Raw genomic sequence first — 19346 nt, 5'->3', positions numbered from 1 at the left:
GGTGGGGGGGGGTTGGGGGCCAGTGTGATCCGGCCATTTGGTTATTAGGTCCCCCACTGCATATGGGGTAAAAGAGGCAATCAACGTCAAACTGGAACAAGCATCCTTAAACAAGGGTGTGGACTGTTGTCTTCAACATATAATGCCGTTTTTCCATCTCTACCCCTGTGTTTTGACAACAATTCAGACATGCAAATCAAATAATTAACACCTATGTAGTCTTCCTGACACGAAAGATGACATTATGTAGAGGTTGAACAGGGTGGTTCTACACATTTCACATGTCCCATCCTGCTCTTGGACAATAACATCTGCCATTTCATAGTGATTGTTTAAGGTTCCTGTGCTACCTGTGTGGATATAAATGCTTAGGTATTTTCCGAACCTCAGTAGAACTGAAGAATTGGCTTGGATAAGCTATGAAATGTCTTCAACATTACAGAACAAATCCAGTTAAACGTGACTAACTGCTACTAACCTTTCTGCTAAATAAATATTTGATACAGTGTGCACCCATGAATGCTAAAACTTTATAAATAGCCATCCGAAGGCAGAGGGAGATGGGGAGAGAAGTCACTGCTCTAAATCATTCACGAGTGTGCTAATGTCAGCATTTAAAGTGTATATAAACTTTAATAATTCACTGCTTTTATTTGTTCCCCTTTGGTCTGCTAATTATACTATTGAAATCATTTTGTTATATGGATTTAATAAGAGCAAAAATAAACCTGTTGATTGGTTTAGAAATCCATAGCTGTCCTGTGTCTTGTACTCTCTGTCTGTGTTATCTTGAGAAGTGTAATCAGCCCTGCCAGTTGTTATCTTGGACTACAAAACAATTACTCGTGATGTTGTGGAGATGAGGAGAGTGGGAGCCATTCTTTAGTTTACCAAGAGACTATTGGGCAGGGATGACATCGTTTCGTTTGCTTTCAGGAAAAAAAAGGCACTGTGTTGTTAGCTATAGCACGGAATTAGGAAATAAATGCATTTCTGGCAAATCAACAGATGTTCTTCTGTAGATTCAGGGATAAAACATGCATGTATCTCAGGGATGTACTGCATATGTTTTATTTTGCCCTAACATACACTTTAAGGATGCATACTGTTTTGTTTTTTTTCCAGACATGGACTGAGACGGTCACATCCCCTACTAAGGTCAGTATTACTTAAAATATGTATAATGATGAGTCAATTTTGTAGCTTAAAGCCACAACCTTTGACCCGGTCAGTTCCTCACATAGTGCCAATAGGGAAGCCATTGTTATCCATGTAGCCATTTTCACGCAAAGAAATACGGTGTAATAAGGTCCAGTTGTGTGGACACTGGTGGAAGAACTGTATGTGAAAATCGAATGCAGTCCCCAGGTGTTAGACTGATATTCCATGCACTTACTAAAAGGTTTACATTTCTAAACAAGAATGCAAAAATCTGAACAAATTGAGGTTTGTCTCTGATGCACCAGACCATTCTCAAATCTCCAAGCTATCTCCTGAATCAGCCCAATGCAAAAAAAAATAACTCTTAAGTACATCATATCATACTTTGGTGTTGTAGATTGGAGAACGTTGCTGGGATAATCTAATTTAGGCTTCAGTTTTTTGTAAAACTGCCATCAAATGCATTTCTATTGAACATTTTACACCACTTCTCTGCTATACTAGATCAGCAGCTAAATCTGCAGCTGTACATCTACAGCTGAACACAGCAGTGTTAATCCAACGCTTCAGTGACAGTATTTGGTGCATGTGTAATTTCAAAGCAACGAAAGGGAAAAGACAAACCACCTATTCTCTTCTGGTAAGCCCCATCCCCTACACCATTGTGCTCTAATGAACTGGCACTTTAACATCCCACAGCTTTACAACACACACAGAGACCATGGGGAACAAAATTAGCCACCCTCCAGAATGAAGGACAGTGTCAGCATGACTTTAGACATAATTTTAGGATCTACAGCTAAGTAATACACAAATAAGCTTAATTTAAGGTAATAGTTAAGACACTGAAATGCATTTTTACGTTTTAACTCCTGAGTTTAGTGTCACTTTAATCCACAGTAATTTGAGGGTAACTCCCTCACTCAAGAGGTAACATCACAATGTTACCTCTTGAGCAGTGGCGTCGCTACAGGGGGGCAAGGGGGGACAATTGCCCCCCCTAGGTTTTCACTTGTAATTGAATACATGATTGAAAAATTCATTTGGGTTCATTAAAAAGTGGAGGGGCATTGGCTTTGCTCATCCACCTATGAACATCCCATTGAAGAATACATGATAGAATGGTTAATTAATAGCATGATTAGAATAATAGATACATGAATAAGGATGGTTGAGAATGGGGGAGCGAATATTTGTGTCAACGTTTCGCGCTCAGAGGCGGCCAAGACGGCCCCAACCGGGCAGTACACCAAAACAGTCCTCCCAGGGGAGAGGAGCGAGGACCAAACCCTGTGTCGAGCAGTTTGAGGTGGGAGGCATAGAATAATAGTCACGCCTTGTATGGAGTAAAGAACCGCAGGATTTGGGTTACTTGTTCACCTAGACACTGCCTCACAATTCAGGTCCCTCCTCCAGTAGCCAGCCTGTTTTTGGCTATTGCAATTTGAAATATCCAATAGGAGGCTGGCTATTGCTTCCAGCAATGAAGTAAAAAAAGTTTAAAAAAATTAAATAAACTAAAACTAAAAAAAGTTGCCGGCTTCCCCGCTATGCTAATAGTGTATCTTCTCAGAAGCTGCACACAGCGCGCCAGTTACAGTAGTAACCAGCACACGATGTATGCAGCTTCTGTCGCAAATCAGCTCTCGGCTCCCATCGGTTGCGACATGCAATTAAAAGTATTAGTGCCCCCCCCCAGATCTGACTGTGGTATCTTATGTGCCCCCCCTAAATATTGTTCCTAGAGTCGCCACTGCTCTTGAGTGAGGGAGTTACCCTCAAATTACAGTTCACTTGTCTACTCTTTCCAGGTTTACCAAAATCCATATCTCTAAACATAGTAACAACCCTCTCTTGAGGTGCTACATAGAGTATTTGGTGTAGTACAGCATATGCCAGAAGATAGTGTGAGAAGGGTAAGAATAGAAACACAAGGACAGAGTGGACCCAAAGCTATCTGCTTTCTGGAGTGTTTTAGCTTTGTGTAACCTGGCCTTGGGGCGGCAAGGAGAGTAAATCCGGCCCTGCATCTATGCACTTGGCTTTTTTGTGTATTATTGTTGTTCTTATTGAGTTTATCTAACCTGCTTTTGTGCTAAATGCCTTTGCATAGAAAACATCTTAGTATTTTGTGGAATGCTTCTACTGCACTAAGGGATTGTTACATCATTATTTACAGCAATTCTTTCAAATAATAATTTTTGTTTTTGTTTTTGAGCTTATCTTTGTTTGTTATGTGTCAATCATAACCATTTTGCACCATCCTGGTCCTGCCTTGTTGACAGGCAAACAAAAAATTAACACACAATGCTAGGCCTTTAAAATTATACTTCCAAAATATGCTAAAATCTTCTTACCTACCTACAGTTAAGTTAACTGCTAAATTACAAAGACTCCACTAACATAACATATAGGACTGTGTGTGTATATACCAGAGGGATGTTTCAGTTAATGTTTTCCTTACGTAAGTGAGCTATCACCAATATACTATGAATATATTAATAGTTATATAGTTGTGCAGTCAATTTTGATGTGTGGTTATTTGTATTAAAAGCTAAGCTCTTTATTATACTCGTACGCCTGCATACAAAGACAAATTATCCATACCCCCTCTTAGATTCAGTGTGCCAGCTCTAAGCTGTTTATGAGAATACTGGCTTTGTGTATGCCTTTTATTTGTCCTCTAGTGATCACCATGATCCTTTTGAAACCGAGAAATAAAATCACGTCATAAATATCCTTTTAGCAAGAACCTATTAGCAGAAATAGAAATTTGATTTTGTTTTTTTTTTAAGGGAAACATAAAGAAAAAGTATGTTGCCTTTGTGATCTTTTATGCCGAGTCACTTCTTTTGAACAGCTGTCCAAGCTTTTTTGTGTCATGGGCTACAAACGTGTTATACAGGGAAAAACAGCAATATGGCAAAAATACAAATCTTTTACAGTAAATCTTCAGATGGGAAATGTGCTGCCTATGTAGTCCAAACGGTCTTACACAGACAGCATAGTGATCTGAGCTAATATTTATTAAGATAAATGTTGGTCAAAGTGCAATCATTGGGTATATTTATTTCAACTTTACTGGAGCAAAAATCATACTGCATATATCTTGTGCTGGGAATTAATTTGAAAGAAAGACACAAGTAACATTGTGCATTTCCCTGGTTCCAAAGATCTGATGTACAAACAATTGGCTTTGTTAACCAAACTCATTTCCTCTTTTCTAATGGCAGGTGAGCCCAAGACATACATTCTTTTTGCCTCATTGTTAAAAGGTTTTGGTCAGTGCTAACCATATTTGCATAATACTTGCCAGAGTTTAACAGTGAAGAATCTCACTGATCAATGGATTACCTCACATAGTTATCTGTGGCATGATTCATCCAGCATCTAATAACAGCTCCACTTACTTAAAGTGACACTTAGGGGGTGATTTACTAACCTAAACACACGCACGCACCAGGTGCATGTGATTTTCACACAGCAAAACGTATTTATCAACCAAAAAGTCTCTAAAAGCATATTTCCACTAATGCCATATATGGAAAAATCATGCACATGATGCATATATAATGCTGCTTCACAGTTTACACAAAAATGGTTAGCTCATGCATTTACATTCCTGCATTCATCAACGCAAGCAACACAACATAGAGCTAATTTACACAACATCACCTTGCAATTCATGCTTGGCTTTGCACAACACACCTGCTGGGTGTGTACACACTACAAAGGTGTTTCGATTCCTCCCATAGATCATGCTGGGAGGGAACACACTACAGAGGTGTATACATGTTCGTGGTGTGTTTATAAGGTTAGTAAATCAAAACCCTTAAACTCAGTAGGTAAATCTTAAAAATGCATCCTGTGATGGACTACAATCTCAATACAAATGAATAAAATAAACGTGAGATTCAATACAAATTATTAAACTAAACGTGTAGTCTGTCACAGGAGCAAGCTTGTAGCGGTGACTACTTTACAACACACACACAGGGACCATGTGGAATAAACGTAGCCACCCTCCAGAAGGAAGGACAGTGTCAGCACCACTTCAGAAATGATTTCAGGATCTACAGCTGAGTGATACACAAATAAGATACATTTTTGTATATAGTTAAGGTACTTGTATGCATTTTTAAGATGTAACTCCTGAGTTTAGTGTCACTTTAAATATTGCTGTCCTTGTCCCCACTGTAGAGATTTTCACTCACTCCTACCTTAAAGACCACATAGGAAGCAAAGAGCAATTTCTTCTAGGGGGACATAAGCAGTAATAAGCACCTAACAAAAATTCTGTCTCTTAACTGTAAAGTGGTGCTTTTAATGCTTAGATGCTGTCTAGAACAATATTGTATAAGCTGGAATTTTCCTTTAACTTGTATTGCTTTTTTTTCTACAGACAAAACCAAGGCTACAGCGAGGTGGTAGCTCTGCTTCACTGCACAACAGTCTTATGAGAAATAGCATCTTTCAGCTAATGATCCATACACTTGATCCTCTGTCTGAAGGTAATTCCCTTTCTTTCTGCTTATTAAATATTTATTTTTGTACATTAAATTGATGCTCTCTGGTTTGAATGTGTATTTTTTTTTCATTCCTAAAAGTAGAATAAAACATACAAATCTTTAAATGCCAATGATTACAAAGTTACATTATACCACGATAAAGCCCGGTGAACTTTTTATGCGCATTACCCTTACACTGTAATTGAAACATGTTGTTACTATTTTTCTAGCAGCTACACCCATGTTGATTTTGTGGTGTTTAGAAATAAACTGAACTAGGTGATGGTAATTATATTGTTGGCCCTGGCACAGAAAAGAATGTTATTTTGAATACTAAAGCTGATTATGTAATTTTTAAAATTTTATAATTATATTACCAAATTTGCTTTCTTACTACTACTGATACACACAGTCATTGCATTAGATATTTAAATTGGGAACCATATTTTTGTTGTAAAATAGATATGAAAATATGCCAATAACTATATTAATACATTTGCTTTCTTACTACTACTGGTGCACACAGCCATCCCATTAGATGTTTGAATAGATTAAATTGGGATTTATATTTTTGTTGTAAAATAGATACGAAAATATGCCAATAATTATATGAACTTACTATTACTGGTACGCATGTGCTATTGCATTAGATATATACAGTAAATGAAGGCTGTCAGTGATTCATGACAGAATATGTTGAAATATGTACATATAGTATGACTTACTGGAAAGTGAAGGTGTTGATACCTGCCTAAATTAAACACCCTTGTTGGGAAAACAATATTTTGTTCTTAGGGAAAGCTCAGATTGACCGTTTAAATGCAGCGTTTTCATCCCTAGTAAATCATTGCATGTCTCTGCTGAGCTACATCAATAGTGCATAGTGTTTTGGCTCCACACAGTGAGGCTGGTCCTGTAGCATCTGATGAGGAATAAGATAGAAATTCAGATTTAATTATAGATTTGTTTTATATAATGACTGTATTTAGCACTGCCTGCAAAAACAGTGTTAGGCGGGCAGGGGAAAGTGGAAACCCATTTAATAGAGGTGATGGTTTCATAATGCAAAGTACCCCTTTCCGCAACTTACACAACTGCTATATCCAGTGGTGTATTTTGGTTTGGACTGCCCTAGGCAAGACAAAACTCGACGCCCCCCCCCCCACACTAAATTTACCCCACCCGGCTGTGATCTCAGGCGGGCTCTGCAGGTCTGTGGTGGGCTTTGCAGGCTGCAGAGCCCCCTATGGATCCTGCAAAGCCCCCTGCAGAGCCCACCACAGATCCTGCACAACCCCCCTGAGACTCTGCATCTGTGGGGGGGCTTTGTCGGGTCTCAGGGGGGCTTTGCATAATCCATAGTGTGCTCTGCAGCCGGCACAGTCCCCCACAGATCCTGCGGGATCTCAGGAAGGCTCCGCAGGATCTGTGGTGGGCTTTGCAGGATCTGTGGTGGGCTTTGCAGGCTGCAGAGCACACTATGGATTATGCAAAGCCCCCCTGAGACCCGACAAAGCCCCCCCACAGATGCAGAGCCTCAGGGGGGTTGTGCAGGATCTGTGGTGGGCTTAGCAGGCTGCAGAGCCCCCTACAGATCCTGCAGAGACAACCAAAGGGTATTGCACACAACACCTGAGACTCTTTGGTGGGCTGTGCAGAATCTATGCTGGGCTCTGCCAGCACAGTCCTCTTACCTTGCACGGACTGACCTCTTTGGAACACGGGCTCCTTGTCATCGGCGCCCGACTGGACGGCCTCCTCATCCTCGGCGCCCGGCTGGAGCTCCGGCGACGCCTCCCACCTCCTCCATCGGCGTCTCTTCCGTCTCGGGGGCCACTTGCCAAATTTTATACTTTAAAATAAAATTTAACTGTATCCGGTGCTATGGTACTACAGACACCAATATACACACAAAAAGGCCCTATTCATATCTGTAGATTTAGGTGCAATTAGGGATTCCTGCATCAGAAACTTGCGGTTTCCTGCAGCAGAAATCCCTAATCTGATGTTTACAAGTGGCAGCTGTCACCTATTCAAGTTAATGATCAGGTGACAGCAGCTGCATGTAAATGCCTGCTAACCGCATGTAATCATATGTGACATAATTACATGCGGTTAGAAAACACTCTTCCTGAATGCACAATCGATGCATACAGGGAGAGTGATTGATTCCAAACCGAATGTAAACATATGATGTATCTTTACATGCGGTGTGCAGGATTGGCCCCCCTCTCCTGCTTACCTTGTTGCTGGGAGGAGGCTGTGAGGCGGCACGTCAGTCCCGGTAAATCGGTGCCTGATTGGTAAGGTCTGCTGCAGACCTTACCAGTCAATCCTGCACAATCCTTTCGGCCAGCGTTCACTGAAAGAGCACTGGCCGACAGAATCCGAGTGCCGGCGCAGACCCAGCTACACGGTCTGCATCCGTCAGAGATGCAGATCGTGTAGCTGCTCCCGCAAGTCAGGTATGCGGTCTGTGACCGCGTACCTGACTTCTGAGCTGGCTGCGGGTCACAAAGTACCGGCTTGCGGGCTGCAATTGGCCCGCGGGCCGGTACACTGAGACCCCAGCATTTTTGCCGCTCCCTTGGATTCTGCCGCCCGAGGCAAACGTGTTGTTTGCCTCGCGGCAGATACGCCCCTGGCTATATCCCATTCCAGTGGAAGTGTCCTTAATAGACACTGATGTGGCTTTGCAGTGAGCAGGAACGCTAACTTCAACTTACAATTCAGTCCAATAAGGTACTTGCAATTCAGTCCAATAAGGTACTTGCAATTCAGTCCAATAAGGTACATGCTATAGCAGCATAGCATGTAGTATACTAAGTCGGGTGCTGCATTGGCATTTGTATGGATTGGAGACGGCTAAAACTGCAAAGTACATAACACATCTATGAGCAGCTTAGGAATTCTTTTAAACAGGGCAGAATGACGGAATTTAGCAAGTTACTGTGGTGGAAAGTCTGAGGGTTCTGTCAATGACATCATTCTTTAAATATAAAAATACACCCCAAAATTGTATAAGTCATATTTTCTACTTTCTTAGATACTTTGTTTTGTTTATGTTAGGGAGAAAAAAATAGATCATGTTGTCATTGAGAAGTGTGATGATAAAATATTTAATTTCACAACAGGGACAGTATCCTGATGGGAAGGATCTATCTGGCTCTGGCGGTCATGCCATAAATGACTGCATTGTCAAATAAAAGATGGGGATTAAATATACATGACAGAGGGATACATTAGTAGTGTGCTGGCTGATTTGTGTCGCGCTGGGTGTCCTTCTCAGCCTGGGTTATCTCTTTCACTTGTGACTGACCTTTCTGCTATACCTTCCATAGCTCTATCCTATCCATTAAAAATTAATCATTTCAGCTCCTATTTTTGATATCATTACGTGCATAATTGGCAAAATGCTTTTGGCACTTCCTGCAGAGTAAGATCAGCGTGAACAACAAATGCAGGAAATCATCAACTGTGAAAATGCTCCTTCACCATTTAAGCAAGCAAAAAGCAGCTGTGACGCAGCCATCATAAATAACTATTATAAATGTGTGTCAGGCATGGTGAGTTTACAGATTATGCTCTGATTTAATGCAGAGTTTGCGCTATGCCAAGGATCCTATTATTAGATCCACAGTTGGCTATTTTAATCACATCTAGAAACTAAGCATCTATAACATAAAATGATGGTAAAACTCTGTGGTATATTCATCGTAATCCATCAACTCTGCTTTAAAGTATTTGTGGAATAGTTGTGGAAATATAAGAGATGTTCAGAATTTGTGGCTCCATAAATTTTTTACATAAATGCTCTTGGGTGTTTACTCCACAACAGGTTATACACAGAAAAAGTCTGTGTATGGAGTAGAAATGATTGCTGCAGTGACCCTAGGGGAAGGGGGGGGGGCAATCTCCTGACTCCTAGGAAAATCAGTAGGCTGGAAATTAAGTTATTGTGCTATCTTGGTTAAATAAAGGTAAGCAGCTCTCCAAGCTGCTGGCCTCTGGGGAGAAACAAGGAAATCATTTATCGAGCTCTGAATTGTAAGTAAAGAAAGATCTACCAAGAATGTGTGCCATACACATAAAATATCAGATTTTGTCTTTCCCCAAAAGCATTTAGTCAAGGTGGGATGAGTATGCAGCAGAATATTGGTTTTGTGTTGAGGGAGGTTGAAGGTTAAGTGATAAAGTAGTTTTGTTTTTTTATTCAGCACAGGAATAAAAAGTATCTTAATAAGCTTCTATAAAACTGCCCATTTCATCATTTTTGCCTGGTCTCAAACCACTGCTTCCCCTCCTGTTTGTGGTTATCTCCTTTACCTAACAGGTTGCAAAGGAGACCCGTGCATATGCGCTCCAGCTTTGTGCATCCATTGGAACACTCTTTTCTCACAGCAATTTGACAGGCAGCTCCAGCAGCCTATCCCTTCTTTATCCTCAGTGCCCTTGGTACTCTCCTCTACAACCCAGAAGTTTGTGGAAGCAGCACAGATCTTCTTGCAGCTGGTGGACCATAGGTAAGTGTTTGGGTTAGGGGGCATGGAAAGGTACTGGAGCATTTTTTACCTTAATGCAGAGAACTCATTAAGGTAAAAAAAAATGCATAGCCTTTAGTACTTTTTAAGGACTTTCTTTAGGGGTTAAGTGTAGAAGAATTTATTTAGGGGCTAAGTTAATTGCTACCATTAGGGTTAGGGGCAGGTAACAGTGTAGGACATATTCAGTTTAATATTTATTTTGTTTTTTGGACTATATCATTATCTGAATTCCTTTAAAGTGTTTCTCTAACTCCATTTAGGAATAATAATCCTGCCCTAAATTACTGTCCATCCTGTTCCCAAAATTCCTTAGATGAAGCAGAATTAACCAATCTGGACAGCAAAAAGGTAGCTTTATTCCCAAATCTTAGAAACTGGCAAGTCTAGCTAACAGAGTTTCTCTATCAGCTGACAGCAGATTAAACTCTAAATTCTGTCTTGTTTTTACATAATTGGAGTGTCTTGAAAAGGAAAAATGCTCCAACAATAGTTGATGTGCTTCTTTGCTGTATTACTCAAACCCATGACCTGCAACTCCTTTGGCATCAGATATTATTTTAACCCCTATAACTGTGAACCCCATCCATGTTTAGTAGTAATTAAAACTTTAAGTGAACATGAATGCACTTTTCCCCAGTATAAAACACATTTAGCGCATGGTCAGAAAAAAATATAGTGAATACACTTACCAGGAAATCAAAACTGACTTTCCAGAAAATAAAACTGACTTTCCTACATAGTATTATACCAAATTATGCAGAAGTGCTCTCAAACAATCCAAAGAAAGACTAACCAGATTACTGTATATGAAAGCTGATATAGTTCAGACACTACTGACCTCTATGTGGTTAACTATTCTTTACAGATTGAAGTTTCCTCTGCACCCTCCCCTTCACTCCTGCATGTGTGAGCCACATCCAGCAGTGTTCATTTTAAACTTTGGGTGGTGGAGAACTGGTTTACAAGATTGGAGGAGGTTCTGAATAAATCAAATGATTGCCGTAGTGCGGCAGCTCTCTACTGTATGGTAGCAGGGACGTGCGGTGAGGTCAGTGCCAGGTGAGGCCCCCCGCCCAACCCTGGCACGGTCACCGAGCTATGTGTTCATCTGGCGGCAGAAAGATTATGCATCTGGCAGCTGAATGTAAACAGCAGCAGGGCAGCAGGCAGTTCAGTATTGATGAGGCATCTCGATGTATGCCGTCAGGCCACACACTTTCAGACAACATACAAACGATCAGGTAGCTCTATAGCGGATTGAGTAAGTATAATTTTTTTTTACCCTAGCCAAAAGCGAGAAGTTAACCGTTGCAGTGGCCGGGTAGCCCCAATGTAAGGGTTAATAACATTTCTGCCTAGAGTTCTTCTTTAACTTTCCATTATTAAATAAGGAGTTCTTAGTAGTGCTGACTGCCTTGGGTAGAAGAGGGGGGGACAGGATGCTGCTATGTATAGTCATTGCCACAGGAGAAAAGACAGCTGCTACCCATAAATTCTCAAACACACCACACTCCTCCATTCCTGCCCCCCATGACCAGACCTTTTTTTTATTTCCTTCTCCCTGCCTGTAATCTCCTGCTCTATGCGTCAATCTCCTCCCAGACACATGCAGTGGTAAGCCACTAGAAACTTTGTCCTTGCAGAACTATAAAGAAAACTAACTCCTCTTCTGCTGGAGCCTGGTTACACTTCTATTCCCATAATGCAATAGAAGCTTTTAATATTTTGACAGATATGTGTTCTGTTAGTCAGTATAATACAATATTAAGAGTACAAGCTCTAATGAACATTAACAGCTGTTTAAAACATTATGCTGTTTTTTCATTAGATTAAAGGTCCTATTTTTATTACAGCTTGTTCAAATACAGCAACATTTTAATTGAGTCCTAATAAAATTGTATTGAAGTGTAAATTATGAAGAATGCATTTTTGTGTTGGTAACATAAACTCCAAAGTGTGATTATAATAACATGTCTTTTCTATAGTGAGTGCCAATCCCCAGCCCGGTCGTCGAGCTATGTGTTCATCTGGCGGCAGAAAGATTCTGCCTCTGGCAGCTGAATGTAAACAGCAGCCGGCCGGTTCAGCATTGATGAGGCATCTAGATGGCATCTCTTTCTTTTTTTTGATTGGATGGCTTGGAGTAATGATGCTTTGCCATTGGTCCAAACCATCCACAGAGCTTAAGCCTACGACTCTAAGTCAGAGGCTTGTTGTAGCTCTAAAATCACTGTGTTAGGTTACACACAAGAGCGAGGAAGCCTGCTGCTGTGTAACCTAACTCAGCGGTCAAAAGCTGAATGAAGCGCTGCCACTCCATCCACGACAGGTTACACATCTGTGTAACCTGTTAGAAGCCGCTCTGAATGTAGAAAAAGCTGTCAGTTTCAGACTTGATAGCTTTTTCTTCCACCTGCCTCCCCAGACTGCACATCCCTGCACAGTAGAGTCCCAAGTGAGTACCTGGGAGAGTCAGCTTGCATGCATTGAAAAGATAACAGTGCCAAGTTGTAGGGATTGATCCAGACATGCATTGGGGTATGGCTGCTAGACAACTTAACTGAGGTAGCTTCTAACTACAGTTTACAAAGGATTAAAGTCCACGATTAACCTCCCATCCAGACTCCTCTTGCACAATAAATCTAAACCCTGATGAAGAGGGATTTGTGCACATCCCCTGAAAAGCTTTGGTTCTCAACTCTTGATAGACTCCTTGTGACAAATAAAAATGTATATCTGGCCTGATCTATACATCCAGCAGTGCGGCTAGTAAGTTAAAGGCCCAAAGATTGCTGAGTATGGCTGGCTGTGTCAACTATGAAGAAATGGTCATATATATTATAACTACATTTACAATACCCCTAGCAATATATAGAAAATATTTTAAAATGATGCTTAAACACCACCCTTATCTTTCTAATTACCATATTTAAGCCAACATCTTTCTGCTGCTTTTGAAAAAAACAAATGCAGACCTGGTTTCCATTAGTGAAATCTGTCCTTCTGAAGGTGAGAACTCTTGTGAGATTGTGAAGTGCCTAGTGATTTCAAATTGCTTCTTATAAAGCAAAGTGTCCTGGCGTTTGATAATGTATATCTCAAATAGACATTCCCCCTGTGGCTTTGTCGGTGCCAGAAAAGTAAACATTTTGCTGAAAGCTCTTTTTTATTGCTAAGATCTTTGACTTAGGTCCATTACATAAAGTAAATGATGTTTTTATCTTACACCTTAGTTACTTACATTTCACATCAATATATTAAATAGCATTTTATTATAAGACTTAGGGCACAAACATGGACAAATAAGGTTATAGGATACACAGTGCGATGCCCAGCTTATACTCTGCTGTGCATTTGTGTTTTCAGGATGGGTCCCATTCATCTCTACTGCGGATGGAGAATGCCACACAGAATACCTAGCTCCCAACAGTACTTCATTTAGAGGGACTGTCCCTTTAGAACCGAATCCATTTTTCATCTTCAGCTGTCCCTCTTTTTTATTTGATGTATAGAACTCTCTAAACAATTTACTATTTACCTGCCAAGGTAGTACTATACTAAACCTTTCATCCAACTTTAATATATTGTGGTGAAAAAAGCACTTTTGAGCTCAATTCATCATTTTTGTTTTGCACATTATTTCTTTATGGTCCATGTGACTGCTGGCATGGCAGGGATGTATTCTCTCTGTACATTTGTGCTTAACAGTGTTCCTCTTTCTTAGCTCGGAAAGTTGGAAGGTATGAGCATAGATTAAGTCTGCATTATGCCCGAGCAGACAGAAACATGTAGGACTGTAGTTAAACACTGCAGAGATAAGCTGTACTGTGTGCATGCAAATCAGCCCTTACCATAGAGGTAACTGGGATTAATTCTGTAGCCCCAGATTTACTCTAGAAAGTAGGGGATCAGGCAGCAGGGCTGTATTTATACTCTTTGTCCCCCAATGCCCACTATTATGTGCAGCCTCCCACCTACCAGAGTTGACTGGCTACTCTTAGTATCACACTAAAAACTATTTTTGCTACATTATTAACACACATTTAGCTGCTAAATGCACAGCAAATTGTGGTAAAACCTGTGTTAAACACATGCACAAAAAAGTGTTCTGTTGTAGAAACAATCACACGCTGCTGTCATTTTGTCCTGGCTACTAATTCCTTTTTTAGTTAAAGGGTTTTTCAGCATTTGTCTTCCAAAGACACATCTGGCATCAAGGTTAGCAATGTCATGCACTGTAATGAAGTTCTGATGAGGCAATAAAATCTGTCCTTGTTTTATAATACCCTGCTAGCACAACCAGAAGTCTGTAAGCAAACAGTTAATGGATGGAGGAAAAAGCCTTTGGACCTCTGGGATGTATGTTCTTAGTGTTGGTAACCTATAGTGCCATCCTAGTTACCGTGCAGAGAATTCAAACAGAATAAGATTTTTTTTCCCTGTACTTCCAACAGAATGTGGCTAGTACTGGTATACAAATAAAACAAAATTGGAAGAAAAAAAAATATTCAGTAGTAAAAAAATTAAAATAAATGTAAAGTATAAAAATACACATATATTGTATTATAAAACATAACCATAAACATGAAATGCATAGCAAACGTCAAAATCAATTATAGATAGCAGTTTTAAGTGTGCATTATTTACATTTGTGCACAGGATCTCTTTTGATGATGATGAGAAATGACCACACACAGGTCCCTTTTTGTTAGTTCTTTCACATGTCCCTGACTGTTAGATGCATCTGAATCCCTGTAGGGTTACTTTTTAAGTTGCATTGGGGTTATTTTTGGCAACTAGAGCTCATCACAGGTGTCTGAACACAAATGGTTTTTTCCATATTGGTGACGGCGGAGCCCAGCGTCTGAACACAAATGTGTTTTTCTGCACTGGGGACAGCGGAGCCTGGGATAGCTGTCAGTAGTGGCGGAGGGGGGAAGGCCACACACTTTCAGACAACATACAAACGATCAGGCGGCTCCATAGCAGATTGAGTGAGTATAATTTTATTTTTTGTTTTACCCTAGCCAAAAGCGAGAAGTTAACCGCTGCAGTGGCCGGGTAGTCCCAATGTAAGGGTTAATAACATTTCTCCCTGGAGTTCTTCTTTAACGTTCCATTATAAAATAAGGAGTTATTATTAGTGCTGAATGCCTGGGGTAGAAGAGGGAGGAACAGGATGCTGCTATGTATAGTCATTGCCACAGGAAAAAAGACAGCTGTTCCCCATACATTTTCAAACACACCACACTCCTCCATTCCTGCCCCCCATGACCAGACCTGCCTGTAGTGTCCTGCTCTATGCGTCAATCTCCTCCCAGACACACGCAGTGGTGAGCCACTAGAAACTTTGTCCTTGCAGAACTATAAAGAAAACAAATTCCTACTCTGCTGGAGCCTCATTACACTGCTATTCTCATCATACAATAGAAGCTTTCAATATTCTGACAGATATGTGTTCTGTTAGTCAGTATAATACAGTATTAAGAGTAGAAGCTCTAATGAACATTAACAGCTGTTTAAAACATTATGCTGTTTTTTCATTAGATTAAAGGTCCTATTTTTATTACAGCTTGTTCAAATACAGCAACATTTTCATTGAGTCCTAATAAAATTGTATTGAAGTGCAAATGATGAAGAATGCATTTTTGTGTTGGTAACATATAGTTATACTCCAAAATGTGATTATAATGACATATCTTTTCTATAGTGAGTCTAAAGTCTGATATGATAAGCTTGAATTAGTTCATACTGCTTTACATAGGAGCACTATAGCAGTTCCAAGGAATATGATTTCTTGGAAACAGGCGTTCAGCTAGACCTCAACAGAACTATGGATAATCCGAGAAAAGTAGTTGATTGTTAATAGCCTAGAAAGCAAGTAGAAGAGATGGATAAGAAGGTTAAAAGAAATTGCAAGGAACTGAAGAATGTGTCAAGTTTGCTTTGATAACCTCTTGTGTAATCATTTGCTTATACTGGATGTATACATTATGTCTGTATTAGAAATGAACAGCCATAGTTTTGGAAAGCAAACATTTTAATGATAGATACCAACAATACATGTTGCTACAGTTTGAGCCAGGCCCAGGATGGCAGCTCTTTTGTTTCATATTTATACTTTAGTTCATGCCAGACAAAATAGCTCTCGCTAGACTTCTGACCAACTTTCATATCCTATTTGTCCTGGATGTACAGTGTAGGGGGAGGTATACTATCTAGCATGAATAAAATTATATATTTTAAAAGAAAAGAGCAGAGATCTTGGATGTGGCCTTACACATCAGCAGAAGTATTTTTTTACACACTAGAAATTACTAAAATATTTTTGCTTGGAGTTTTGCTGTAATTTTTTTAATAGTATCTAAATCTGTCTTAATATCAGCCTCCAGTAATATTCTTTACAGCAGCACTGAGAAAGGCTAAGAAAGAAAGGGGGACCATTGTAAGCCAATCATTGCACAATGCTGTCAACCTAAAAGGGGAATCCCTGCAGGGAGCCGTGAGTGACAGTCACGGCTCTCTGCAGGGATAGATCAAGAAGTGAGCGAGCGACGCTATGTGTTCGCTCACTTCCCGATCTACTGAGCCAACCTGTGATAGTTTCATTGTCGCAGGTCGGCTCAGATTATGAGGCTGAGTGAAAATCACTCGCCTCATAATTCTCCTTTAACCCACCTGAACCCAAAAACAGAAAATGTTCATACTGCAGCTCTCCTGTCTTTAGGTGTGTTGGCTGCATTAGTTTTCTTTTTCCAGTTTTTTTTTCCCTTATTCAAAACTGGTGATCTTGCTCTGTTCCCGTCCCAGGCTGACAACACTTGTATCTATAAAGGAGCAGCATTGTCACCCTAGGTTGCTGTCCTGCTTTGGACTACAAACACCTCCCTCACACCTCGTCTTCATAAAATAGGAGATAGTGTCCTGAAGTTTAGAGAAGACAGCTGATAAGGCTGATAACATTGTGTATGATTTCAGTTTGGTGCACAGGAAGTTATAAGGACTGGCACAATCAACAGGTATTTTTGGTACTTGCAGGAAATGTATGTAACATTTTCTACAAGTGCAGAATATAGTGCAGCTTACCAGTCTAAGGACCCGTAAGCTGCACTAAATTAATTTCTTGATCTTCGGTTTAGATATTCTTTTTTTAATTAAATATTACATTGTCTGTATTTTCCAATCTACATAATTTTATTCATTTCAAACACACCAGACTCAGAAACTTCCTTCTGTATTCGAAAAGCAGGAAGACGGAAATGTGGGCTTAATTCTACCGCTTCTCAAGTATAGAAGCGGTAGAACTACTAAGATCTACAACTTAATTGGCCTGATTTTCTCAAAAACATTCTGCAAAGTCCTTGAGAAAAGTAAGGAAGTAAAAAAATGAAGAAGCTGACTCACCGCTCAATATCTTTTAAACTGGCTCCTTAGTAGCCAGTGAACATTTTACTTTCATATATTTAGTGAAGTATTGACAGGTTTATCATTAGTGTTATTATATACTGACTTCTAAACATTGATCTTTCCCCTGATAAAGCTCTTGCTAAAATGTTGGAGACCATGCTGCTGCAGACTCCATTCTGCGCTTACCACTTGTTCAAAGACCCTTGGACACCATGGGGATTGATTTACGAACGGCAATTAGCTTGTTCACTTTGCAATGGAATCTTCCCTTACCATAGTAATGTTGGAACTTCTTGCACAGCCTCGCAGAGAAACACAAGCACACAGTCAGATATGCAGGCTGCACATGGCTTGAGAAACAGGAAGGAAGCCACAGCTTTATTCTCTACCTTTTTCAATACAACAGAACATATATCATAGATAAATAGAACATCTAGTGACCGAAATTGTATGCTGCAGAAGTCATTGCTATAAACACAGTAATGTGTATTCTAACAAGTAAATGTAGTGAAAATATACTTTGCAAAGAACACCCAATCACATGCAAGGAGAATGAAAAAACAGCCTTTTTACTTGCACATGATTGGATGCTAGAAAGCAGGGCCTACCAATCTAAACCCCGACTCCCCTTTAAGCAGAATTTCCATGCCCAAATGCTTTGGCCTTCACAATTTTGAGCAGCGCTGTGGTAAGCCTGGAACATTTTCAAGCAAGTATTTTAGCCCTTCCATTAATCTGTATTTATTTATCAATAAGAATGGTTATCAAAGGCCTACTTTAATTCTGCCCTTCTCACAAAATTTAGCAGACCATGATGCCATGAATCATGCAAGACATGAACGATACAATTTATACTCTACTTTGTACTTGATTTTCTCCAAAATAAAATTTTTCATGTCTATTCAAGTCTTGCAGGCTAGGTTCAGATCTAAATGATACGCGAGACGCGCGTCCTTGGATCACGTGATCGTGTGCTAGTGCACACAGAGGTTGACGCATGGCCCCATTGATTTCAATAGTGGTAACATTTGTGCAGCAATCGCTGATGAAAGGTATATGTAAATTTTTTTGTGATACACGACGCATGGCTTTTTCAGCCACGATCATGTTCAATTGCACGGGCAGTCCGGCGCGACTGGGGTGCCGTTAAAAAATAATGGCACCGCCAGTGAGATCGGCTATGGTGGGTGACTCTGTGACTGACCGGCAATCCGCGTGGTTCTGTGCACGATTGCCGTGCGGTCACGGATTGTCCAGATGTGAACCTAGCCTAAACCTAAATGGCATAATGTAAATAACAGTGGTGTGCTTTTCATAACAATATTCTTATGTTATGCGGGTGCTACACTACACTGATAAGGCACCGCTTTTGCTGCTAGCACAAAGATGTGCTGTATAGGCTATATGGGTTTGTGTTTTGTTGTTTATTATGTATGACCTATATTTAGTATGTATGTGTCGCTATATAGGACTAGGGCTGCAACAACTAATCGACATAATCGATTATAATCGATTATTGAAAAAGTTGTCAACTTTTTCAATAATCGATTAATCGGCTTCCGATCAGTTGGCCCTGTTCACAGCTTTACACGCTGTGCGCCGCACCTCCTCCCCACCTCACGCTCGCCGCTGCCAGACCCGCTCGCATCCACGCTCCACACGCCGCACCTCCTCCCCGCCTCACATTTCCTGCCCATCCACGATCGGCCAGGCACGCGGGGAGATG

At 40.3% G+C, this 19346-nt stretch overlaps 1 protein-coding gene across 7 annotated transcripts in view; it reads left to right on the top strand.

The window, feature by feature from the left end:
• Positions 1-19346, top strand: part of SLC24A2 (solute carrier family 24 member 2) — a 133605-nt gene that overhangs the window by 64637 nt on the left and 49622 nt on the right. For all 7 annotated transcript variants that reach the window (XM_018556873.1, XM_018556872.1, XM_018556874.1 and 4 more), the window contains 2 exons: positions 1126-1158; positions 5564-5672. In XM_018556873.1, the coding sequence (XP_018412375.1) occupies positions 1126-1158; positions 5564-5672 (142 nt within the window). The remainder of the gene's footprint in view (positions 1-1125; positions 1159-5563; positions 5673-19346) is intronic.

The sequence above is a fragment of the Nanorana parkeri genome, unplaced genomic scaffold, assembly GCF_000935625.1.
Source record: "Nanorana parkeri isolate BGI_ZX_2015 unplaced genomic scaffold, ASM93562v1 scaffold256, whole genome shotgun sequence".
Classification (NCBI taxonomy): domain Eukaryota; kingdom Metazoa; phylum Chordata; class Amphibia; order Anura; family Dicroglossidae; genus Nanorana; species Nanorana parkeri.
The sequence above is the reverse complement of the archived record's forward strand: the minus strand, read 5'-3'. Positions and strand labels throughout refer to the sequence as shown.